The 26,649-nt window shown below is 52.2% G+C and overlaps 1 protein-coding gene across 1 annotated transcript; it reads right to left on the minus strand.

Annotated features, from left to right (window-relative positions):
• Positions 1-255: 255 nt before the first annotated feature.
• Positions 256-17,428, minus strand: LOC110197761 (uncharacterized). The gene is made up of 6 exons (XM_020971818.2): positions 17,341-17,428; positions 16,724-16,818; positions 12,998-13,092; positions 9,156-9,288; positions 6,375-6,473; positions 256-5,412 (listed from the first exon to the last, which is right to left on the minus strand). Exons 2-6 carry the CDS (start codon positions 16,755-16,757, stop codon positions 3,593-3,595), a joined length of 2,181 nt encoding a protein of 726 aa, XP_020827477.1. The 5' UTR covers positions 16,758-16,818; positions 17,341-17,428; the 3' UTR covers positions 256-3,592.
• Positions 17,429-26,649: the final 9,221 nt, after the last annotated feature.

A 26,649-nucleotide genomic window follows, 5' to 3' on the forward strand; every position in this document is an offset into this window, starting at 1 on the left:
AGGTGTACAGTATGAATTCTTTATCTGCCAGTGTCAGCAATCTGTCGACACTAAGATGTCCTGAGGTAGTCCTATACCACTGCCAGGGGCGAGAGACCTGGGAATGGCGATTTTGGGCCACTAGGCTTCGATACATACAAACCGAGGGTTCAATAAAAGCACCACCTATGGAGGGCTTTAGGCAATGCCAGAGAACCATTTATAGTCTTTTACACTCAAATTCACTGATTTTATCGAAGTACATACTCAAGAAACTTTTCACACCATAAATCTGAGTTTAATTTGTTAAGTATCCTATACGCACAGAACACTGTGCTAAATCCAAGGGAAACATATAAAACTTAGATAAAAACCTGGTCCCTGCCCACAAGGAATTAGCAGTCTAATGAGACGATATGATATCCACAAAGAAAATGGACCAGTGACTTCTGGCTCTTCACTCCACGGTTGCAGATCATGGCCCATCCACATTTTCTCTCCCTGCCGGATTCAGGGTGGTCTACACTGTTCCAAAATCGCCTCCCCTCTTCCCTCCCTGGTCTTGCACATTTCAGACACCACTGGAGCACTTGGGCTGCCACGTCACCCCATTCCTGCCACATGACAAACCCAGTAACCCTTCAGGCCCTTTCTTCCCTGGAAACACGTTGCAGCTGACGTTTAGCTCAGGCCTCATCATTTTCTGCATCACCAGGGAATCATTTGTACTGAAAATATGGGTTTTCATGTTGTTTTTGATCAGCCTGGGATCTCTGAAAGCACTGCCAATTTTCCGAATGTAACTGACCCTGCTGTCTTTCTCCCATTCAGTGTCAGTTCCCCATGGCCTGTCCCAAACAAACAGGATGCTGCACTGACTCCAGGTCTGGTCTAGACAGAAGTACTTTTCATCTGTTCATGGTTCCAGGATGGCCTCTTAGGCATGGCTCATCTCATTACGAGGAGGCTCAGCAATGCTGACCCAATCCACGTGCCATCCACAAGGGGCCACATCTGCCCCACCTCACCTTCTCTAGTGGATCCTGCCTAGACTCCCACAGGTGCATGGTATAGTCTGTGCACTTTTTACTCAACCAGGTCCCTTGCCAAAGCCGCTCCCTTTTTAGAAGGGAAAGTAATTTGGAATGTAGCCCATTTGCCTTAGAAAGGCACGAACTACTTTTCAGGTTCCAGGTGCTGTGTGTTGTTGGGGCGAGGGGAGGGGATCTTTAACAAATGGAAGAAGGGCTTGGGTGATGGTGGGGGTAGGAAAGAGACATCTGATTTGGGCTTTAAAGAACAAGGTAAAAGGAGTAAACTCCAGCATAGAGAAGAGCATATGCAAAATGTTCAGAAAGCACAACAGAGGATGACTGCAAAAGGAGCCGGTCTTGTACAAGAGCGTCAGGGGGGTAAGACTTGGGGTGGTTTGGGGCCTGTGTGTGCCTGACAGTGAACTACCCCGGGCATGAGGAGGCGGCTCCTGAAAGGACCAAGACAACTGCCTGGGGCAGGCAGTGTGATCAGAGGAAACTCCAAACTGCTGCCTGAGTCACTTGGCCCGGGGGGTTTGGTTTTTTCTGCCAAGGAGATGAATGACAAAGACACTAGTTCTGAGACAGATGGCAGATATGATCGCTGTGACTGGGCAGCCAGGTGGCACGCGAAGTCATGAGTTCAAATCTGGCCTCAGACACTAGCTGTAGGACCTTGGGTAAGTCACTTTACCCTATTTGCTCAGTTTCCTCACCTGTAAAATGACCCGGAGAAGGGAACGGCAAAGCACTCCAGTGTCTTTTCCAAGAAAAACCCCATTTGGGGTCACGAAGAGCTGGACGTGACTGAAATGAATGAACGAGCTATTGTCAATGACCTCTGGAAGATCGTGGGGACAGAAGATGGACTGCAGACTGGCAGAAGGACAAATGGAGCCCTTTTCAAGAGGAAGGACAACAGCCTGCACACTGCTGGGCTGGGCTCAGGTCCTAGCAAACTTCTAATCTGCACAAGGGAAGGGACGCTTACAGAACAGCTGGAAAGGGAACCACTCAGTAACAGGCTGTCTTCTGTGGTTCTCTAACTGGAAGAACAAAGAAAGGTGATTGATATCATTTACCTGGATTTAAGCAAATACACAGGGTGGTAAAAGCCAAATGATGGCTGCCTGGTAGCTTCAGAACCAGCTGAAGGTCTGAACCCAAAGCATAGTCATTCATGATCCCAGCTCAGCTTGAAAGGGGCTCTCCAGTACAGTGAGTCAATGGCCTAGGCCTGGCCCCGTGCAGTTTGGATAAAGGCAGAGAGTGATACCCTTACCCATGCTGCAGATGAAGTGGGAAAGATAACTAGTACAGTACATCAGAGAGAACTGAAAAAGACCTCCAGGCCAGAACCCTGGGCCAATGAGACTTGGGGTCACGAAATCATAGATTACAGCTCAACGAGACCGCAGAGGTCAGCGCAGTCCAACTCCTTTATTTTCCCTATGAGGAACTTGGGTCCAAAGAAGAGACTTACCAACCTCACACACAGTGAAACTAGAGCTGGGATTCAAACTCAAGTCCTGTCTCTGAAACAAGCTGGAATGCACCGAAGTGGAAGATGAAGTGGAAATTTGTTAGCTGCACAGAAGTTATGGCTCAAGTCAGGACAGAAGATTCAGCTGCAAAGAATGCTGAAGTGAGGGCCGCAAACAGAATCCTGGGGCACAACTCACTGAAGGGGTCTGGAAGGGAGCGAACTACAAGAAAGAAGCGAGAAAATCGGGGCAGAAAAGCTTTCCATGGAACTGAGGGAGGAGAGGATTGCAAACCACGTCAAATGCTTCCAAGAGGCTGAGAGGGATGAGGACTCCACAGAAAATGACTGGATTTGGGGATGCCTGAGTCACTGGTGGGAGTGGAAAGGCATAGAAGGGAGAATGTTTTGGGAAGGCGTGCAGAAGCCAAGGAAACAGACAGGATGCTAGAGGAGGAGGCATCTGGTGTGAAAGCACTGGGGCGCCAAGGACGTCTGCAGACTGAGAGGAAAGCTCAAGTGGAAAGGAGACGGAAGGTGCACAAGAGAGCATTCCTAGAGGAAGTTCTGGAAGAGGCAAGAAAAAAAGAGATCAAGGGCACAAGCACAGGGTTTATCCTTAATTAAAACGCGGACAGCTTCTCCTGGGACCTGAAGAAAGATGAGGTGATAGTACTGGGGCAGGGGGGAGGGGAAGAGAAGGGGGTGGTTTGAGAGATTATACACTGGATCTTGTCAATGTGAACAGCTATTACCAGCTGAAACTCTGGGAGGCAAAGGGGTTATAAGAGCCTTGAGGAAAGAGGAAAAGACTTGGGAAGCCAATATGGGAACTGAGATAGTTCCTACACATGGAAGGGTTTCTATTTATTATGAATTGTCTTAATTTGCAGTAAGACGGTGCTTCCATATATACCTTACCACACTCATTACATTCACAGGGCTGTTTTTATAAGGCTTCTCTGCAATATGAGTTCACTGATGGTAAGGGATGAGTTGTGGTTGAAAGCTTTGCCGCATTTTTACTTACATACTTTTGTATTCTTCGACGTGAATGAAAGTCTTTCCCAAGTGAAAAGATGACTTCAGACATTCACTAAATTCGTCGTTTCTCATCGACATGAGTTCTGTAATGGGAAGTGAGGGATGAGCTGTGTTTGAAGGCTTTCCCACACACATTACATTCATAAGGTTTCTCTCCAGTATGAGTTCTCTGATGCACGGTAAGATGGGTGATCTGGGTGAAGGCCTTCCCACACACATTACATTTATGAGGTTTCTCTCCAGTATGAATCCTTCTGTGGGAAGTAAAGGATGATCTATATTTGAAGGCCTTTCCACATTCATTACATTTGTGAGGTTTCTCTCCAGTATGAATTCTCTGATGTACAGTGAGATGAGTAAACTGGATGAAGGCCTTCCCACAGTCATTACACTTATGGGGTTTCTCTCCAGTGTGAATTCTTAGATGTTCTGTAAGGTGTGTGCTCCTACTGAAGGCTTTCCCACATTCATTACATTCATAAGGTCTCCACCCAGTATGCGTTTTCTGATGGTGAGTAAGGGAAGAATTGCAATTGAAGGCCTTACCACATTCATTACATTTATAGGGTTTCTCTCCAGTATGGATTCTCTGATGGTACATGAGGAGTGCTTTTCCATTGAAGGCTTTGCCACATTCATTACATATGAGCTTCCCTCCTGTATGAATTTTCTGATGTTGAGTGAGGGAAGACTTGTAACTGAAGGCTTTCCCACATTCATTACATTTATGAGGCTTCTCTCCAGTGTGAATTCTCTGGTGATAAGTTAGAAATGATCTTCGGTTGAAGGCTTTCCCACATTCATTACATTCGTAAGGATTCCCTCTGATATGGATCTTCTGATGGTGAGCAAGGGAAGAATAGTGATTGAAAGCTTTATCACATTCACTACATTTATAAGGCTTCTCTCCAGTATGAATTCTTTGATGGGAATTAAGGGCTGATATGTGGTTAAAGGCTTTCCCACATTCATTACATATGTGGGGATTCTCCCCAATATGAGTTCCTTGATGTATAGCAAGTTGTGCTCTCTGGATAAAAGCTTTTCCACATTCGTTGCATTTGTAAGGTCTCTCTCCAGTATGAATTCGCTGATGCACTGTAAGGTGTGTTCTAGAGATGAAGGCCTTTCCACATTCATTACATTTATGAGGTTTTTCTCCAGTATGAATCCTCTGATGGACAGCAAGTTGGGCTCTCTGGATGAAGGCCTTCCCACACTCACTACATTTGTGGGGTTTTTCCCCAGTATGAATCCTCTGATGCACAGTAAGTTGTGCACTCTGGATAAAGGCCTTGCCACAATCACTACATTTGTGAGGTTTCTCTCCAGTATGAATTCTCTGATGGACAGTAAGGTTTGTTCTTCGGCTGAAGGCTTTTCCACATTCACGGCATTCGTAAGGTTTCTCTCCATTAAGTATTCTATATTGAAGAAGGTCTACGTTGTGACTAAAGGACTTACTACATTCATTGTACTTAGAAAGTTTCTTCCCTGAGGAGATTCTATTGCCTTTCACCAGCTCTGCATACTGTTTGAAGCTCTTTCCACGTGCATCACTTTTACGGAGTAACTTTCCCCTTGGAAGTTTCTGTTGAGGAAACGAGTTTGCCTCCAGGCCGAGACTTCTTCCAAACTTCTTGTATTCGTGACCTCTCCCTCTGCTGGGTGTTTTCTTGGGGGCCCCTCGGACGTACTTGGACTCTACCTCCTGGCTTCCCATTTGCTGCTCTGATCTGCTAGCACATTCACCAGCTTGGTCCAAACTGCCCCCTTGAGAATCCTCCTTTATGGATCTCCCTGGAAAGAATTCTTCCATGGAGATGGACAGCTTAGAAGCTGACTTCTTGGCTTCAGGCTTAGTCTCCCTATCTGAAAGAAGGAAGAGATGGCACATTTAGTCCTGTCTTCCTAATCAAGAACTGTCAAACTTTAAGTAGTAGCTGAAATAACAATAGCTCTTCACATTTGCACAATGTTTTAAAGTTTACGAAGACCTGCCTGTGTATTCTGTCATTTAAACATTAAATCTGAGTATTTTAGAGAAGAGTGATGGGCTCAGAACATGTGACCCAAGGACATGCTACTATGGCGGAGAGGCTCATGGTAAACCAAGATGTTCTGACCCCTGGTCCTGGCTCTTTCCAGGACAAAATAATACCTCCTGAACATCATTTAGTAACTTAAATCCAAGGCAAGTCAGGGAAGTCCATCTTAGTGCAGTGAAAGAACTTACAGATAGGAATGGGGACACTGTTTCTGAGAAGTCATGGAGTCAGAGCTATGTCAGAATAATGGTGATGAGTATGTGTCATGCTTTCTTTTGGAAAGCAGAAGATGGAAAAGTAGATTCTATAAATTACAAAGAATTAAGTTCACTGCCAAAATTAAAAAAAAAAAACTCAACACATTAAACCAAAAGGGCAATTTCAAAGGAACCCAGCACAGGTTTTCTAAAACCCAATCAATCCATGATAAATGACTTTATTCCCTCACAGACAGGGTTTTAACCTAGTAGATCAGCAGAGGGGGCAGCCTTCTAGCTCTTGGCAATGCATTTGACAAAATCTCTCCCAATATCTTCGTGGATGAGATACAGAGTTGTAGAGTGTATGGCAATGGAGGTGGGAGGGGGAGAATTTGGAACCCAAAATAAAATTTAATTTAAAAAAAAAAGGAGTTTCTCAAATCTGAGGAAGTTCATTAAGGCTCACCTCAGCTTTCTTTCACAGGCATGAGGGCCATGAGGTGACCACTCTGAAAGTGCTGCTTCTTCCTGCTGGGCCAGGAAAACCTTAGTGTAGTGACTCCTGTCTCGGTCTCTCTGCACTCACCTGAAAAGGCTCGTCCTGTGGCTCCTTTCTTCAGCACCCATGGCACTCCCCCTTGCTCCAACCGGGAGATCACGTCTGGTTTGGAAATTGGATGCCCTGCTTGTGCGAACGAAAACAAAACAGAACAGGGAATGGAAATGGCCTGAGCACTGCCACCCACTTTCAGGATTCCATGCCGGGCCCTGGAGGCTTTTTGGAGAGAGCTTGAGGTGCTGTGGCCATTCCAAGCACATTTCTCATAGTAATAAGAGCTCACGCTGACCCAGGGCCTTAAGGGTTTTGCAACGTCCTTTTAGGATCTCCTTAGAGCTATACCCTGTGAGGTAGGTACTATTTCTCTTTACAGATGTGGAAACTGAAGCTGACTGAGATTAAGTGACTTGATTAAAGTCACCCAGATGGTATCTGAGGCAGGATTCGAATCTGGGTCTTCCTGACTCCAAGTCTGGCACTCAATTCACCAAGGCATCTAGGGAACCACTAAGAGTGTTGGACGAAAAAATAATGATACAATCTTAGGTTGCTTTAGGAGAAGCAAGGTACTAAATGGGGGAGATCTGCACTTTAGCATGTCCTGGGCAGAACCCTTATGGAAACGGTGTTCAATTTAGAGCAATATTCTTTAGGAAGGAAGTTAACAAGCCTGAGTGTATCCAGAAAATGGCAACAACAATGGTGGGGAGACTGAAAATTGTGCAAAACAAGAAGACCAGGAACATTCTGTCTGAAAGAGACTGGGGAAGGGGCTCTATTCTACCATGACCTCAAAGTACTCGAAGAGCTGTTACATGGAGGAGGGAGGAAATCAGGAGGAAGATTTCAGGGACATGGCAGGAGAAGCTCCTGTGAATCCTCTTTTCAGAAAGGGAACTTACCAATTCAATAGGCATTTAATAAATGCACGGTGCTATGCTACGTCCTGGGGATACAAAGAGCTTCTGTTCTTCCTGGGGAAATGAATCGGTACACAGGCACGGGGCGAGGGCCACATACTTTACCAATCTTATTCAATTTTACCCTCCCCATGTTCCTGGGATAGCTATTATTACTACTGGCCCCATTTTACAGATAAGGAAACAGAGGCTGAGTGACTTGTGCAGAATCAGGCTGCTACATGTCTGAGGTAAGATTTGACCTCAGGTATTCCTGACCTTGAGTCTAGCACCCCTTCCACTGAACCACTGAGCAGCCCCTACTGTAGAAGGAAGTGAAGGACTCAGCAGGGAGGAAGAGTGTATTCTAGGTATGAAGGAGGGACACGGAAGAGAGGGAAGGGCCTAGGCCTTCATGCCAGCACCCTGGGGAGGTGGGGGTGATTATGATCCCCATTTCATAGTTGAGGAAAATGAGGCCAAGAGAGAGGGAGTCATAGCTAGGAAGTGTGCGAGGCCAGGCGTGAATCCAGGCCTGGATCTCTATCCCCTGAACCGGTTCAGCCGGCAAAGACAGTATGTGAGGCGGACTGACGGGAAACCAGCCTGGATACCAATGCTACAGTGGAACTGTAAGGGGCTTTAAATGCCAGAGGAACGTTTATCTTGTCCTAGGGGGGACAGGGAACCACTGGATGCAGATGGCTCAGGTCCCAGTGACCTCCCTGGCCTTGGGCTGCTGTTTGGACAAAGGATTGGAGAGGGGATGCTAGAGGCCGGCAGATCCCATCTCAGGCAAGGATTAAGGAAGGCCAGAAAGCTGGGGCTGGTGGACTGAGAAGTGGGGGCAACAGCATAGGGGAGAAAAATTGGATTGAATGCCGTTGCTGCCGAGATGGCTGAACCCAGCTGTAGGATGAGGCCAGAAGCCAGATCAGAACTGGAGGAAGGGGCTGACGGAGGGAGGGGAGGGCAGCAGGACATGCCTGGAGGTCTGTGAGCAGAGGCCCTTGTCAGCCAGGTCCAAGTTGGACTAAGAGGTTCCTTCCAAATCTCTCTGCATTAACCAGACAGTGGCACGGGAAAGCTGGGCTTGGAACCTGAGAAGAACACTCCTTCATGTGAGTCTGGCCAGAGCAGAGCCACAGGAGCGAGGCCTGGGAATGTCGCTTCTACCACGCGGGAGAGCAGACACCTGCATCCGATGGGGAAGATCTGCATTTCTGCCACTCTTGGTGCTCCAGGGACAGGGGGCTGGCCATCCCGCCTGCAAGAGGGCGAGATGTGCCCCTGGAGGGTGAGGCTTTAGCCAGTCTGAAGGTGTGGCTCCTCAGGGAAGTGGGGGGCAGGGAGCCACGGCATGCCACTTGGGCACTCTCCATCCCTGGGGAGCCAGCAGAATTTTCATTGCCAATGGAAGGGTTTCAAAGGAGAAAGGCCAGCTTGGGGGGAAGTGACCAGCCGGGGAGGGCTGTGTCTTCAGAATGGGACTTGGATTTCTGGACGATGGAATGACAGGCTCCTAACAAAGGCCTGTAAGAAAGCACTTAATCAAAGCTGGGAAAGGCAAAAAGATGGGCACACCTACTGATGGCAACCGAGGCAGAAAGAGAAGCAATCTTGTCCTATGATGTGAAAACAGGTATGATGTGGAAAACGCAGCCCCTCAGCATCAACTGAGTCCCTGCTAAAAGGGCCAAGTCACTGCTTGGCCTCCTGCCACCAACTTTCATCTCCCAAAGGTGGAAGTGGAGACCCCAGCAGGCCCAGCCTGAGTCTGGGGGAAGCAGAGACCAGAGGGCACAGCCTGAATCTGAGGGAGGCAGAGACCCTCGCAGGCACAGCCCGAGTCTGGGGGAGGCAGAGACCTGGGCGGGCACAGCCTGAATCGTGGATGACGGCTGCTTACCCAGCGAGACCAGCACCAGGTTCCGGTAGTTCTCCAGCATCACGTCCCGGTACAAGGCCCTCTGAGGATGGTCCAGTCGCATCCACTCCTCCCGGGTGAAGTCCACAGATACGTCCTTGAAGGTCACCAGGTCCTGCAGTGTCAAACACACAACAGTGACAGGAGCAGCAGCTAACATCTGGGAGTGCTCACCGCACCAGTGACCCCCCCTGGATCTTCCCACCGACCCTGGGAGGAGGGGCTCGGATCGCCTGACCGTCTGATGAGGAGGGAGCACACGGTGGGTTGTGCCCCACCAGAGTGGTGCCGGGGCTCTAAGTCTGGCGGGTTTCTCTGGCTCTTCTGCCACTTCTCTCATTGATGTGGGATGTTTCTATTTATAGAGAGGAGGCTCGGCGCGGTTTGTGGACCCCTGGCTGGAGTCAGAAAGACTTCACCTCTGATCCTGCTCAGCCCTGTGACCCACCCACGTGAGCCTGGGCTTCATCCCGGCACCCCCCTCACAGGCTGCTCACGAGGTGTGGTTTGTCCTGTGCTCTCCGAGAGCACCATGACTCCAGGCAGAGGACGACAGGCCTCGTGGTTGACTTTGACCTGAGTGAGGGAGGGCCGTGCAAGGTCACTGGCCTCACCTTCTCCTCCAGAGCCACCTGGGTCCAGTGGCCAGATGTCCATCAGGGCTGGGGATGGCCCAGGCGCTTACAAGGTCAGAGATATCAAAGCCCCAGTCCTCGCAGAGCGTCTGGACCCCTGGGGGGCCCAGGCTGCAACTTTCATGCTAAGACATTTAAAAATTATGATTAAAATACTCCCTCCCTTTTCTAACCACGTCTCTTTGTGAAGCCAGTTTTTTTTCTTCACATACTGCAACCAAAACAACAGATTGAATGCAGAAGCTGCTGGCAGGACCCAGCTGTCCTCTTCTGGTGAGCCGGACAGTAAAGAGATTTACCAAAATGTATCAGACAAGGCTTCTCTTTGCCTTATTTTTTTTCCTGCTTCTTTTCTTTTTTTGGAAAATACTATTTAACTTAACATGTAATGGGCATATGATGACTATTTTAAATTAATATTTCAATTTTTTATCCATTTTAACATCTCACGGTAATTACTGATGGCTGGAAGCGTTGTTTCAATATAAAATGTTATATATTCATGGGCAGAGGTGCCTGAAGGAGCTATCTGTAGTACAATTATAAGAGCTAGCATTTATAAAGTGCCTATTACATGCCAGGCAGTGTGCCAAGCGCTTCACAACTATTATTTCATTCCATCCTCACAATAACCTGGAGAGGGAGGTGCTGTTATTACCCCACTTTACTGATGAGGACACTGAGGCAGCGAAGGGACCCCTTCCCCCATTTCAGTACCAGCCCTCAGAAGGCCGTGTGCCAGCGAGGTTAGAGAGCTGGGCTCCAAGCCAGGAGGACCCAGGTCCGAGTCCAGACCCTGAGCCCACTAACTTCCCTGCAAGTTTGTGTGCTGCTGAGGAGCGGATCTGTGCTGGTGGAGAGAATTTCCTCATCTGGGAGTTCAGTGACTCTGGGCTGGAAGCGGAGGCCCCGCTCTCCCCTGCCTCAGCTCTGGACGGGGACACGCGCTCTCTCTCTCTCAGGAGAAGGGATCCCTTCGTAACGGGCCAACAGAAAAGAATCTCTGCTGACTGAAAATAGCTGAGAAAATGCCGACCGCCAAAGCTACCAAATGAATTGAGAGCTGGTCATTCCCCAGAGATAAACGGGTGAAGCCACGACTGCCACAAAGAGCGCTCACCTAACCAGACACAAGGAGCTGTTCACATGTTCACGAGGAGTGCCCAGAGGGGCCCAGGCCAGCTGGGACAGCCCAGTGCTGCCGCCGTGCGCGGGCACCCAGAGGAGGGACAGAAGGCAGGGGGCCGGGCCAGGCAGACCACCCGCATCACTCCCACCATTCCACCCATGGAAGCAGCTCCACACCAGAGCCCAAGAGCCCTGGGAACAGCACCGGCTTCCCCAGAGTCCTTGGCCTGGTTCGATCTGGAAAGGACATGAACAAGCACTCAGGGGTTTGTACCCCAACAACCATGGGGCCACCTCCATCTGACCTGCTGCAGAAACTTCTGGGCTTCAGAGCAGGAGCCCGCACACTGGCCTGAATGTAGTAAGGGTTTAATAAATGCAACAGGACAAAGCCAACCCAAGTCAAATGAATCTGCCCAAAAGGGACAACAAAGCCAACGGATGGACCCTCCCCCCCAACCCGCATGGCCTGAGCCAGCCCATACTGGTCCTGAGGAGAAAAAATGACCAACCTCCACATCAGAAAAGTGCAAATTCAAAAACAGCTCAGAGTGAGAACTCAATATGTGTGTGTGTGGGGGGGGTCACTGGGCTCAAGAGCTGAACAGCTTTCATCAAGCGGGCCCGATGGAGCGCTGAGTTGTGGAGGGCCTAGGACTGGGGGTCCACACTCGCCCTCAGGGGGGGAGGTACCAGCCCACGTTGGAAAAAGAGCAAGCCCCTGCTCCTGGGAGCAGGCCCTGCATTTCTAGCCAAGGTGGTGTGGAGAGACCCAGTCACTGCCAAAATAAATGAGTAAATAAAAAAGAGCATCCGGCAAGATGCAGTCAAACCCCCGGAACTGCCCACTCCGCCATCTGGCCTCTCCCCGCAGGGGGCTGAGCACCTGCACGGAAGCTTGGCCCGGCCCTCTCTTTTCCAGTGGCGGGGACTGCCTTTTCTCTGTACTGGTATACAAGCACGTTGTACTTGCACGGCGCCAGGCACACTGTTATGCTTAATAAAGGCTTGCTGACTTGCTTCATTGATGGGCTCCTGAGATCTCCCTGCTAACTTCCTTCTACGAGACAGCTCTCTCTGAAACAGGGAAGAAGCTGGCATGGCTGTGTGTGCTGGGAGCTGGGGATGGCTGAGCTGCGTCCTGGGCAGGAAGAGTGCTCAGGGCCACACGGGCCACAGCCACGAAGACGACCAGATTTGTGGGAAGCGGCAGGGCGCCACATGGCAGAATTAACGATCACTACAAACCACCGGGGGGGGGGGGGGAGGACCTGCTGGGCGGTCTGAGCCTGAAGGCTGCAGGCGCTGTCTCCATGGGCATCTGAGCTGTTTTCAGGGGCTGTGCATGGTGGAGAAGGTGGTCTGGGAGCATCCCAGCACCAAAAGCCAAAGTCACGAACCTTGCTAAGCACCGTGCAAATATAGTGGTACCAGGGTCCTTCTAGAAGACAAAAGGTCCAGCTGCCCGAACCAAGGTGCCACCGCCAACATCGAAGCGGTGGCACCGAAATGCCTAAAACGGATTCTGTAAGATCCAAGCAGGTCTTCTACCTAGCGAGGTTCAACATGCGGAAAACTACTGGTGTGCTGAAGGACAGTTAACAGGAGAATTTAACAAACCTCTCAACAACCATGAGCAGAGAAATGCTAGTCAATGCTGGCAGATGTACTCACTGAAGCACCATGGCTGGGGCAGTGAGACAGCCCAGCCGCTCTGGAAAGGAGTTTAGACACCGACACAGGGCCTCCACACACCCCAAATGTGCCTCGCGGCCCTTTTTGTAAGCCAGAATTCTGGCATCCAGGACCAGCCCTTCAGATACCTGGCAATGACCAGAGCGAGAAGGGGTCTCAGGGGCCACCTGCCCCTTGGCGTGGCAGCTCCTACAGGCCTGAGGCCTGCTTCTGCCCTCCAGAAATCTCCCAGAGATCTCCTCTTCCCTGGGGCAGCCAAGACCCAAGTCTCCGGTCCATGTGACACTCCCAGGCTTTCTCTAGAAGAAAGGGGAAGACAACGAGCCCACAGCCGAAGAACAAGGTGGGAGGGAAGCCCCCACTCACCTGGTAGGGGGCTGCCAGGCCCCTGGGTGCCATCGTTCCCTCCCCATCTCGGAGGTTCCTCTCTCGGCGGACAGTGGCATTTTCACAAGACAGAGCTGAGAGGGGAGAAAAAGGAGGATGAGGGAAGATGCGGACAACCCTGCTTAGGGTCCCACCCTCTACCCCGCCTCCTGCAGCTGGGTGTGCACCCAGGGTCAAAGGGCAGCTGTCTTCTCCTCCACCACTATTTCTGGGTTCACGGCCCGTCCAAGGGGGCTGAGCGAGTGAGCCACCAGGGCCAAGACCGTCCAGACACCTTCCTGCTCTAGATAACTCATCCTTGCTCTGCTGGCTTGTCTTGCACAAGGCAGTTCTAAGGGACTGACTCCCAGGCCAAGGTTGCAGGAGACCACGCGTGGGGGCTGGCTGGGCCCCAAGTTCCTTCTACCAGAAGGAGCCACAGGCAGAGGGTTGGGGGACAGGGGAGGAAACAGAGGGGCCGAGGGAGGGACACCAAGGCTGGTGAAGCTGAGGACCGGGAGACAGCTAGGAAGGCCAGCCCCCAGGGGGCTCTGCCCTCAAACAGGGCAGAGTCAGAAAGTGAGAGGCAGGGGACCACAAGGGGATAAAAAGACGGAAATCACCCAAGTTCTCAGGAGGAAGGAAAGTCAAAGACCTTGAACAAAAAAGGAAGCTATCCACAACAGAAGGGGGCTGTGGCCTCCAGATCCCATAAAAGAGCCCAGGAGTCTGTGACTCAAGGAAAAGCGTCAAAACCACAGCAGGACGTTTCTGAGCAGCTAAAAGGAGAAATCAGAATTGTGAAAGCTGACAGAATAAAAAACCTGAACCCACGATAGTGAGTGTCCCCAGAGAAACAAGGCCGGGAATCTAGACACCGGGAAGCAAAGCAAAAGGCAACAGCAAAAACCGTGTTGCTCTGGGCAATGGCTGCGTGGAGACAGCTTGGGGATCACAGGCTGAAAACCTGACCACCACAATGCTAGAAACTGCACAAGAAAACAGCCTGACTGCCTCCGATACACAGCAGTTCATTGAACACTCCCGCTGACAAACAAGAAATCCCTGAGAGACCAGGAGAAAGGCCTTCCACCATCAAAGAAAGCCCGCCCACGCCACTCCAGACTACTCCCCACCAACCAGAAAACAAGCATGTTTCCCAACTGTGAAGGGCTCAAGACATAATCCCCGGTGCCTCGCCCTGCACACATGTGCTGGACCATCCATGAGAAAGGAGAGGCTCAGTAACAGGCAGCTGAACCCTTCCCAGCTGGAGCATCAGCTGGAGAGCTGGCCTGCTTCACCAACACCTCGGACAATAGCAACACCAGCAGGGTAGATCCACGCAGCAGAGAAGATGACGGACCGGAGAAGGCAGACTTCACAAGAGCAAAAGCAGAAGTCAAACAGAAACCATGGTGGAGAAGGAGGCCCTGACCGAGGCGCCCTACACCTCCTGGACACCCAGCCCCTGCCTACAGGTGAACCGAAGGGGCCTCGTAAAAGGGGGCAGTGATGATGCTTGACAGGAACAGGGGTGGCCCTAGTGAAGTCAAAGGTCACCAGAGAAAAGGTAACTACTCCCCCAGGAAGAAGAGGTCCTGCTGGAGAACGGGCAAGGAGGCAAAGGAGGGGTGGGAGGGAACAACCCCATGAACACCCGCGGGAGAAGACAGAGAAGCAGGGCAGGACTGGGCCTCCGGGGAGCCGGACCCAAGGAGCTCTCCTCACAGCCAGGGAAAGCTACGGGCGGTGGTGCAGGGCACAGACTGGGGCAATGCCCTCCCCTGTGTGGGGGCTTGCGGTGGGGAGAGCTTCCGGGGAGGACACAGGCACCAAAGAATAAAGTCCGGAGCAGAAAAGGAGGATAAATAAGGAAGGGAAGGGAAAGGAATTCTTTCTGGAAAAAGGCACAGAAAATGAAATGTAAAGAACAAAAGGGGAAGGGGAGGAAAGAAAGGGGGCTGACTTGACCACTTAACTGAGCAGGGGGAGGGGGGGAAGAGAATCATGAATCAGTACATGAAGTAAGAAAAGGCACAAATAAGTTAAAATAACATGTTAAAACTCAGGAAAGGGGAATAAGGGAGGAGTGGGCCTTGAGGGTGGGACAAAAGGGTTGCCTCCAAACAGACTGAGCTGGAATAACTGAAAGAAATATGTGTAACGTGAAACCTGCCCCGGGCTGCCCTCTCCCCTGCCTGCGGTGACCCCTCACTCCTCCTAAGCCTGGCCTGAGCGCCTGCAGGGCACAGCCTAACCCTGACAGGCCTTAAGGATGCCAACAACCCACCCGAAGCATGGTGGCCAGTAGCCAAAGCCTGTCCCTCCCCCCAAGCTGCGCTCAGAGCTAGCCACCCCTCCTCGGGGTCTCTGGATGTGCATTCAGTGGATAACAAACCTGTTTTCACCTGAAACCCTTTCCTTTCCCACCCTTCCATCTTCCCGCCCCTCCTGATGGCACAGCCTTGAGTTCCCCTTCCCTGGTCCGCTGATGGAGTGGGGGGACCCCGAGGCTGCACTGCCACCCCCCACCCTCCCTTCTCCTCCTTTGACAGTCACTCAGACCCCATCTACCAGCCAAGCAGGTCTCTGGGCACTTTAGTGGCTCCAGCCTCCCGGCCGCTGCCCTTCTTTCCCCAGAGTTCAGTGCCAGGCTCAGTCTGTCACCCCCAACTCCTGCCCTCACACTATGGGGGCTCCACACACACCGATACTGCCTCAAACACTCTAACCTCCCACAGCAACCTATTCACCTCCAGGAGGGCCTCCTCCACCCCACCGCAGCCTCACCCAAAAGCTTCTTTCATGCTATCCCACCCGATCTCCTGTGCTTCCGCCTTCCCTCCAACCCCTCAGCTCTTTCCCTGCCCCATTTGACCCCCTGGTGCCCTCCCCTCTTGGGGTTCCTGCCAAGCATCAGCCCGACAAAGCTAGAGAAAACCTGAGGCCATTGTGCCTGGCGCCCTGAAGATCCTCGCTGCCCCTCACCTGGGCCCTGGCTGTGGCCAGGCAATCCCGCCCTCCCCTAGGTGCCTCCCCTCACTCTCAGCTGAGCGCCAGCCTCCACTTTACAGAAAAAAGTGAGGCCTTCCACCCGAGCCCCCCCATCTCATGTGAGGAGGTGGATGCACAAGGGACCCCATCCCTCTTCTCCACCGGTGACCCTCTATTCCCTTTATAATCGCCCCCTTCCAGTGATGAGGGGGGCTTCCCTCTCTTCCTCCTGGCTTCCTTCCCATCCCAGCTAAAACCCACTTTGCACATGAAGCCTTCCCTCTGCTGACCACCTCCTGCACACCCCTCCACAAGGGTCAGTGCTCTGGGCAGGAGTTTGCCACTGCCCACCCCCCAAGGGTAGGGCCATCTCAGGCCTGGCAAAGAGTTCAAGCTTAATAAATGCCAGGACTGTCAAGACTCTAACTGGGAACCAGGAAATGGATCAGGAACCTAAATCCCCCCAAGACGCCTGCGGAGGAAGAATGAGGGCAAGAATCCTGGGGGGAACAGGCCCCCCCGAATTCCTCATCCATCTCTGCACACCTCCCACTGGGAGGGGCCAGAATCCAGGAGGGATCATCACCTGGCCTGGGTGCCAGTGTGAGCAAAGAGACCAGGGTGGGCGCAGAACAGCTCAGAAGAGGGATAGGGAGAAAAAGAGCCCCAGGAGACCCCCGGGACCCTTCCTTCCCCCCCAGGGCGCCCCTTCCTCCCCTCCCCCCTCACCTCTCCCCCTCCAGTCCTGGCCCGGCCGCTCCATGGTCACCTCCTCCTCCTCCTCCTCCGGGGGTGACAAGGATGCTCTGGGTCCGAGGGGGGTCCTGGGGGTGGGAAGAGAAGCGGGTGAATCCCGTGGGTAGCAGGGTCTCTGGGGGGACCCCTCCCCGGTCTCTTCCGTGGCTAAGGGCTGGGACCCTCTCTGACCCCCTAATTCTTGCGCCCCCCCCCGCTGCCCCTCCATAAGGGTCCCCCTCTTCTTTGTCTCCCGGGCTCAGCAGGGGGACCTCAAAGGGCTGGCTTCTACAATGTGGGGGTCCTGGGGTCAGTCCCGGGGTCACAGCATCCCGGGGGGGGGCCAGGCTGAACGGGGTGAGGACCTTCTTCCTCCTGGGCCCCCTCCTCCACCTCCCCCGTTGACCCTTCCCCCACCCGGGCCCCCACTGCCCTCCTCCCTCTGCGAGCCCCTGAGCTGCTCCATGACCCCTGCTGACCTCTGACCCCGTGCACCCCACCCACCTCTCGCTTTGCCCCCCCCCACACTCTCTACTCCAGCGGACCCCGGACCTCGCCTCTCCTCATGGACCCCTCCCCACTCCTCTCCCTCCCCACTCCCCCTCACTCACCGCCTCCGCGGGCGAAGTCGGAGGCGCCGCCACACCGAGAAGAAAAAGCCCAAAGGGCCCGCAGGAGACACTGCGCCTGCGCCGGCCTGGTTCCACTCCCGAACTGCGACTCCCAGAAGGCATTGGGGCCGGGCCGCGGAGACACAGCGGGCGGCTCGGCAGGAGCCTTCTGGGAAATGGAGTCGATGGAGCAGGGACCGCAGGGCGCCTGCGCAGTAGGAGTGGTCCCACCTTCAGCGAAGTCCCGAAGGCAGAGAAAGCGGGAGTCCGCTAGTCCTCAGCTAGAGGAGGGTCGGGCAGGACGGTGGGGCTGTGGGCCCGTGGGCCCCTCTCGGGGTCGGTGGGGAGGGCAGGGCTCGGCAGGACCCCTGAAGTCCGGGAAAAGTCCAGCCCTTCCTCCTATTCCGTGCCTCCGGCCAGTACCTCCCCCGTCTCGGTTGTCCCCAATTTATCCTTTTGGCGGATGGCGAGCTCCCTGAAGGCAGGCAGTGCCTTTGACCTGGGTCTGGCCCCTGGACACCGGCTCTAAGCAGTTAGCCCGTCCACCATCAATACCCGTTGATTAGGTGCCTACTGTGTGCGGGACACAAAGAAAGGCAGAAGACGGTTCTTGGCCGGGGGAGGGGCAGAAGGGGCGGGGCCGAGCGAGACCCCGGGCATGGGGGGGGGGCTCTTCCCAGGCTGGGATTCTGTGATGCCGCGGTCCACCTTAGCGCCCTCCCCCCGTCCCCCCGCTTGGTACGAGCGGGCGGAGCGCACCCCGGACCCCAGGAGGGCGGGGCCAGCACCGGCCCAGATCGTGCGCTGCGCTCTGAGGGACGGGGGTCCGGGCGAGGGGCCCCGCCTGCGCACGGGACGAGCAAGGGGAGGGCAGCTCACGGGGCTGCGGGGCGACGTGGGCAGAGCCAGGCTGCGCGGGGTTGCGGGGCCCCACGGAGAAGCGGGGGCTTCGCGTGCCGCATCACAGACCGCACAAGGAAAAGCCAGCAGTGGCTGGGAACCAAGACAAAAGCACAGGCTAAGGCGCCCAGTGGGGGAGCAGGCGGAGAATAGGGGAGAAGCCGGAGCCGGACCAAGGAGCTGGGCAGCCCAGGACAAAGGACCCGACTTGGGAGACAAAGGGGACGCGGAGGGTCCGCTGTCCCAGGCCCCTGTAGGCCTGGGGAGCAGGACGCACCCCCAGCTGAGCGAGGGAACGGTTTGTGCCCAGAGCGCGAGGCTGCGTCGATCGGACGGACGTCCGTCTGCAGAGCCAGTTGGTCAATCAAAACCCACACATTTATTAAGCACATGTGGTGAGCGAGGCGCCGGCCGGAGCACTGGGCAGACAAAGGGCCAAAATTCCGTCCCTGTCCTCACAATCTAATGGTGGGGGGGGACAACACGCAAACAAATAGGTACAAACTAGAGAACGGGAGGCAATCCCCAGGGGCAGGCGGAGGGAGGGAGGCTTCCGGTACAAGGTGGGATTTTAGCTGGAAGGTCACTAGTCCGAGCGGAGGAGGAAGAGCATTCCGGTCCTGGGGGCCAGTCGGAGAACCCGTCGGGAGGTGGGAGGGATGGAGAGTCTGGTTTGTGGAATGGCAGTGGGGGAGGGGCGCAAAGAGTTCGGTCGGGGAGTGGGGTGCAGGAAGACAGGGAAGGGAGGGGGCGCGTGCTGATGTCTTCGAAGGCCAAGCTGACCCCTTGGTGCCGGATCCTGGGTGAGCGGGCCGCTGGAGTTTCGGCTGATGTACAGTGGACTGGATCGGGGAGAGACTCCGCCACAGCAGCGTCTGCAGTAATGCCGGTGGGAGGGGTTGAGGACCTGCCTCAGGGCGCGGGCAGCGGCAGAGAGAAAGGGCGCACTTAACGGATGTTGTGAGGTCCGGGTACACGAGACTCGGGACACCGGATCGGGGGCGGCTGGTGAGAGATAGCAGGAGTCCAGGAGGGCTCCGCCGTGGTGAGCTTAACAGACCCGGAGGATGGGGTCTGTAGCCCTCCACAGGCATAGGGAAGGGGCGTGGAGGAAAGGCACTGAGCTCACGTTCAGACGGCCGCTGCATACCCAGCGGGAGACGTCTGAAAGGCAACTGGAGATGCCAGATTGGAGACCGAGAGGTTGGGGAAGGAAAGGTAGATCTGAGAATCCTCGGCATAGGGATGATAATTGATCTTGATTCTATTTCTAGCTCTAGCACCTGCAGGTGTTCAAAATGTGCATTGCTAGCCTTTTCTCCTTGGGGACTCTCATCACTTTGGTGAGGTTGGCACGACCAGGGTAGGGAGTCCCAGGGAGGGAGGAGGCTTTGTGGCTGCTGTGATGGGGGGGGCATGGCTTCATAGGCAGAAGTGTTCCCATAGTGGGGGGGTTGGGGAGAGGGCAGGTGAGTGGGGGGGGGAATCAGTGCCCAGCTGAGCTTCTGGATTCCTGACTTCTCCAAGTTTTGCTCCATTTCCCAGGCAGAGTCTTAGTTCTTTTCCATAGGGATAGCTAGATAGTACAGTGGATGGAGCGCTGGGCCTGAAGACCTGAGTTCAGATTCAGAAACTAGTTGTGTGACTTTAGGCAAGTCACTGTTCCTCTGGCTGCCTCCTTTCCTCACCTGTAAAGTGGGGATCACGAGAGCACCTAATGATGAGGATGAGATCTAGACCTCAAAAAGGAAAAACCCTGGACTTTCCCACATGGCTAGATCTCTGGTGTTCCCCAGAGCCTATAATCCCATCCACTGGCTTATGCCCAATCTGTTACCCTTAAACTAGCCTAGACCTCCCTATGTCCCCTGGCCACTTCCCACCCTTAATCCTATCTAGGCTCCAGTCTCTCTTGGCCACCCCTGGAGTTCTGTTACCTCCTAGACTACTTGGCCACTCCTAGATTCCTCCCATAGTCTTTCTGTATATAAGGTCTGTCTTGTCTCCATTAAGATGCTCTGATTCTTATAATCAAGCCACTGCTCAGATTCTTATAATCTAGCCACTAGCTCACTAATGTTCAGACTGCTTAAGAGTCTGCCCAATATGAAGGATGTTCTAATTAACCTTGTCTTTGGCTGAAAGAAGGCTTGGGTCGAATTCTTTTGGACAGGACCTGCATGTTGTGATTTTGGGGTCCCAGCATCCCTGAACCTCTAAACCTTATCAGTACCCCTCAAGCCTGTGAACAGATGTCCTAATTATAAAGTGCTTCACACAGAGCTTGGCACATAGTAGGTGCTATAAAATACTTGTTCCATCCCCCTCCGCCTAGTGATTATTGCCTACTTTGGAATTCCCAGGCAAACTTGGAGGTAGCCCAGAGGTACCTAAACAGTTTGAATTCCCTAGGATGGAAAGCCTAGCTGATGAAGAGGCTAGGATGGCTCTCCCAAGGGAGGAGGGCTCTCTAGGAATCACTGCAGTGTCTAGGTTGGATTCCTAGGAATTCTAGTGAAATGCTCCTTTCCCTCAGACCTCTTCCATTGGCTGTTTAATTATAAACTTTTGTCTCCCCAGCTGCCTGACCCTGACCTTATCTTCATTCCCAGACCCAGCCTAAAGCTGATCAGACCTTATCTATCCTGGCCTCTGACCATTTTGTGTAAATACCCTAAACTGTCCCCTCAGGGATCCCCTGCAGTTATGCAAAACACCTTAGCTGGTGGACCTGGCCACCCTCTCCCTCTGCCCTCACTTTGGAAGAGCCCCACATCCAGCTCCCAGCTTGGGGGCTCCCCAGCACTTGCTGCTGTGTGGAACCCCAGCTGCTGCTTCTGGCCCTGACTAAAGATCATAGTTTTTGATCTAGCAGCTGCCTTCTCTTAATTCCAGTGGACAGTCTGCATACACCGGTGAGAATAAGTCCCCCCTTTTTAAGTGGCTGTTGTTCAGACCCTTTTTAAAAGCCCTCTTTAATTTGCTTAGAAAAGCTCCATTCTTGCTAATACCCTCCTAATGATAACCAGATTAAAAAAGAACTGATTCCTGGGATAAATGTGCTCCCTCCTCAGATAGCCCAGGGCTGTGGGGGGGAGGGGAGGCCAAAGCCCCCGGGGCTATCTGCCAATTTCTCTGCCTCCCGGGGAGATCAGAAGCCAGGCTGGGTGGAGAGGCCCCCTGAAGGCAGGGACCCTGGGGACCCTGGCGCTCACATGGACAGAAATGTAGACAAGCTCACATTTGAAGATTTTCCTATAGTAAACCTTTGAGGGGGGGAGGCAGTGAAACAGAAAATGAGCCCTTTGTGTCAGCCCCCAAACTGGCCTGAGATCATGGGACCCCAGAGAGGTGCAGGGCCCTGGGCTCTGTGTTATACCAAAGAGGAGGCAGGAACATTTGTTTCCCCCAGAGGTGGCTGGGGGCCTGCCCTGCTCTGACGATGCCCCTGGTTCAGAATTTGAAACCAAGCTCGCTCATCTTGACCATCTTCCAGCAAAGCCTTTGGTTAATAGCTGTGGTCCCCATCTGGCGTTAGGAAAAGCTTCAGGTTTGAGGGTGGAATGCTGAATGATGACTTCACTCATTGGCCACATTTGGGACCTTGGGGCACTATCCATTCATGTGGAAAAGGAATCCTTTCCTTCCCGATGGGAATCCTCCTGGCCCATCATTTCTCTCTCCTACATCATGCCTTTGCACAGATGGCTCTACACCTGGGATGTTCCCTCTACAGGGGTCAAATGAAGGCTTTTTAAAGGGTAGGGGTGGGCCGCCCCGGCTGTCTTAGTGGGGGGGAGAGTAGGGCTAGGGTCCGAGCACCCCATCAATTTGATCTTCATAACACCACGAGTCCATTTTACAGTCGAGGTAACTAAGGCAAACAAAGGTTAAGTGACTTGCCCAGGTCACATAACTGATAAGTGTCTGAGGTCAGATTTGAACTCGGGTCTTCCTGACTCCAGGCCTAGCATTCTATCCACTATACCACCAGTTGCCTCAGGGAAGGAGATAGTAGGGAAAGATTGAAAACTAGAGAGGAGGCCTTTGGATAAACTCTGAGGGGAAATGGGAAGGTGTTATCACTGTTAGGTATCAGTAATTCCATCTTACTGAGAATCATCCCAAGGTTCCCTCTGCTATTATGCCTCCAGGCAGTGTGGTCTAGTGGATTGAGAAGCAGCCATGAAGCCTGGTTCTTCAACCACTCATTAACTCCCAGCGATCCAGACCAAGGGAGGGCCAACTTTGATCTTCCTTTACAGGTGTGAGGCCATGATGCCTAGTGTAGAGAGGTGCTGGCCTCCAGGTGGGCAGGTAGGGAGACCCACAGCTCCGACTCTAGCTGTGCCAGCCGGCGCTGTGAAGACGTGGTGCTAATCCACACTCGAAGGGGAGGCTTCCTCCCCCAGAGCACCCATGCCAATGAATGGCAGGTCCAGTAAGACGGTAATTTGAAGTTTTTCATGACTGGTGCATCTGCTGCTCCTTCAGACACCCTGAAAACTGAACCCTTTGTTTGAAAAGTAACCTGTCCCTCACAGACCTCCTTTGTGTAGGCTCAGTCAGGCCCACGTGCTTTCCCCATCTTTCCTTCCTTCACTGACAGCTCCACTTTCTTCTCCTGCAACACAGCAAACATAAAGTGCCAACTGTATGCACAGATGCTTGGGACAGTCAAAGCTTGGCCAGGATTATTTTATGTATGCATGGTGCAGCAAGAGTGTGGGATGGAGTTAGGCCTCAGAGAAGGGTGGAGACTGGGAATTGGACCCAGGACTGAGTGGGGAGGACAGAAGGCTGGGGGAGATTCCCAGCATTGTTGTGGTGCTCTGCAGCTTCTCATGGACCCCTCGGCTAGAGCTCACTCTTCTGCTGACCTTCCAGGGCACGCTTCGGGGCTTGTGGGCCACAGCAGGGAAGCCCACCAGGGGCCGGCCCTCCATGACTGTCAGGCAGCCAGAGTTACCTTTTAGAAAGGGGTATTTACCAACGTGGGAGAGTAAGGACACTTCATGCGTGCGCCCACCCTCAAGTGTGTGATGCTCTCTCCCAGCAGTACATATGGAGCCACGGGAGGGTGGGTTCAGGCTTAGCACAGTGAGGAGCCGCTGGAAGATACCCCCTCCTCGGGAGCACTGTGAGGCCCCCCCAGGCAGGGGTTAGCCCTCTGCCCAGTCACAGGGACTCCTCAGTGAAGGAGCTAACACCTATGCTAAATCATGATGAGTGGTTTTGGACAAGTGTGAGAAGTCCTAGAAGCATGGGGGTGAAGAGGGTGGGGCGGTACCTTGGCACTGCCCCGGGGTTCTGGGGATACAGGAGTGAAAGGGAGACCCCTTTTGCTCCCAGGAAGCTTACGTTTTGCTAGGGAGACAACACACTGCCTGATAAGGAAGTAACAGGAGGTGAATGAATGAAAAAGCTTTTATTAACGGCTTAGTTTATGCCAAGCACTGAGGACACAAACAATGACCACTAGGGGTGCCGTGGTGCACAGAACCCAAGCCTGGAGTCAAGAAGATCGGAGTTCAAATATGGCCTCAGACACTTCCCGTGTGACCCTGGGCAAGTCACTTAGCCTGTTGGCTTCAGTGTCCTCATCTGTAAAAAGAGCTGGAGAGAGAAATATCTTTGCCAAAGGAACTCCAAGTGGGGTCATGAACAATGGGACATGCCTGAAATGACTGAGCAAAGGCAGATAGCCTCTGAACTCAAGGAACTCATGCTCTAGTGGGGGAATCCTAGGGTCATGGTGACAGGGAGTGGGTACTGGGGAGCTCCTGAGTAGGCTGACAGACTCCATCCAGGTACAATGGCAGAGCCAATTTGATTATGGCTTAAGGTTGCCAGACAGTTGGATGTGAAGGAGGCTGTGGAAGAAGTGGCCAAAGAAGGGGCAGCTAGGTGGCACAGTGGATAGAGCTCTGGACTTGGAGTCAGGAGGACCCGAGTTCAAATTTGACCTCAGACACTTGACAATTAATAGCTGTGTGACCCTGGGCAAGTCACCTAACCTCAATTGCCTCACAAGAAGAAAAAAAAGAAAGAAAAGAAAAAAAGAAAAGGCAAAAAGCAAGAAGTGGCCAGAGAAGAGAGAGAAATAAGGCACAGATAGCTAATCGACCAGTCAACAAGCATTTATTGAGCAGCTGCTGTATGTCAAGCACACTACTTAGGGCTGGGATATCAAAGCAAAAGTGAGACTCCTGGTCCTCATTACATTCTAAAGGGGCAATGCACCTGTATATACATAACAAAGCGGATTCAAAGCGTATCAGCCCTATGGGGGTGGGGCTGGTCCGAGGACCTGTGGGCGGTCAGGAGACAGGGAGGAAGACTCCCAGAACATTGAGTCCCCCCACCACCACAGCCCCTAGAGGAAACACATCAAGAAGAATCCCACAGGCTGGGTAGGCCTGGATGGATTGGGATCTCAAGCCGTGGGGAGAATTCCAGAATTGATGATCCTGAGACCACAGATTGGTGGGTAGGTGCCACGTACCCTTGGCTCCCTGGGACCTCCGCTGGGGGCGGACCACTTGGGGAGGGGGGCTAATTTTTGTTTTTCTCCTTTGCTGTTGTTTTGCCCCTGTTGGTCCTACTGAGGCATCATTTCTTATTCACCAGTGGTATTGAGATTCAGTCTCTTTTTCATTAGACCTTGCTTCAGGTCACCGCCACACAAAACCCTCTCTGGAGATAAGTGACTGGCCCAGCCCTTTGGGTAGGGCCTTCACTGGGCCCAGCTCCAGAACTTGTCTGTAATCTTTTCTCAAAAATTTTTTTTTTTAATTTTGAAATTAAACACTGAAGTAAAGACCATTTCCATATACATAGTGGAACACAAAAGGGATTGTATCTAAGCCTGTGAATGTCCATTTAATATCACTTTCTAAAAATATGTAACAAATTTCACAATTACTTTCTTTTCAAAATAAAAAGTTTCACACATTGCCTTCCAAACTGCAGCTCACTTGGGCTTCCTTCTGTTCTGCATGTCAAAAATGTTCCAACAGCCTTTTTTGGGTCTTTTCTTGGCATTTGTATTTGTGTGGAGATGCAGCTATGCGGGGTGTGGAGATGCAGCTATGCGGGATGGGGAGAGAGTTCTAGGACTGGACTTAGGAAGACCTGAGTCACTAACTGAGGGACCCCGCAAGCGGCTTAATCTCTTTCTACCTCAGCTTCATCATCTGTAAAGGAGCCTTGTGAGACAATACTCTAAAACTGCTGCATAAAGCTTAAGGTGTATGTAAATAACAACCTCTTGTGGCTCTTGTTATCCTAGCCCTCCAACTAAACATCGAGAAGAAGTGGAGGGGGGAACCTCTGTAACCAGCAAGCAAACACAAACTAAATGGATGCACCCAGGCTGGGTTGAAATGTGTCTCCTTCTGTGCCTTGCATCTGGCTTCCATCTTCCTGGCACCGGGCGGGCAACGCCTCCTCACAGGTCTTCTGGAGACATGGTTGGCCATTGCACCGATCAGAATTCTTCAGTCTTTCGAAGTTGTTTTGATTGACAAAGCTGTGGTCCTGGTGTAAATTGTTTTCCTGGTCCTGCTTCCCTCACAATGTCAGTTCATACCATCTGGGATTCTCTATAGTGGATGCATTACTTATAGAGCCATAATCATCCATTACATTCACATGCCATCATTTATTCAGACATTCCCTAGCTTCTGGTTAGCTCCTTAGAGTCCTAGATTATTTCTTTTCCTGTTTTCCTTTTAAGCCTCTCCTTAGGATCAGAAAACTTGTTTTGCTAAAAGCTATTTCCTCCACAGTATTATCCTCCCTTTCACCATCCTCCTCTATCCCTGTTTATTTCCTATTCTGGTCTAAATCATGTCTATATTCAGTACTCCCTTTGTCCATTTCAGATGAGTGAGGTTTGTTGATGTCCATTCCTTTCCTTTTCCTTATTTTTATAATCTCACTGAATTATGAGAAGCAGCAAGTTCCACTCCCTTCTTTCCTCCCCTCTATATTAGTGTATTTGTTTACCCTCTCTTTTCTTTCCCCTTAAAACAGAACCAATATACCCCCATATCCTTTGTTTTTCTTAATTCCCTCAAGGCTTTTGAAGACATTAAGGTTTTCTAGAAATGTTGTTCTTCTCCCCATTAGAATGTCAGCACTGCATTATCACAGAGTTCCTTCCAGCTGTTTTAAAACAGTTTGCCTTTCTAGGTTTCTCCAGAATCTCCCATTTGCATTTCAGAATTCTGACCAAGCTCAGTTCCTTTCATCAAAAATGACTGAAAGTTCTTGCTTCTATTAAAGATCCATTTTTTTCCCCTCCTGCACTACTCGGCTTTGCAGGGGAGGTTTTTCTTGGCTGTCAGCTTATATCTTTTGCTTTTTGGAATACTGTATTCCAAAAGAATCTCCTCTGGCATTTAG

The sequence above is a fragment of the Phascolarctos cinereus genome, unplaced genomic scaffold, assembly GCF_003287225.1.
Source record: "Phascolarctos cinereus isolate Bilbo 61053 unplaced genomic scaffold, phaCin_HiC Scaffold_726;HRSCAF=1367, whole genome shotgun sequence".
Classification (NCBI taxonomy): Eukaryota; Metazoa; Chordata; class Mammalia; order Diprotodontia; family Phascolarctidae; genus Phascolarctos; species Phascolarctos cinereus.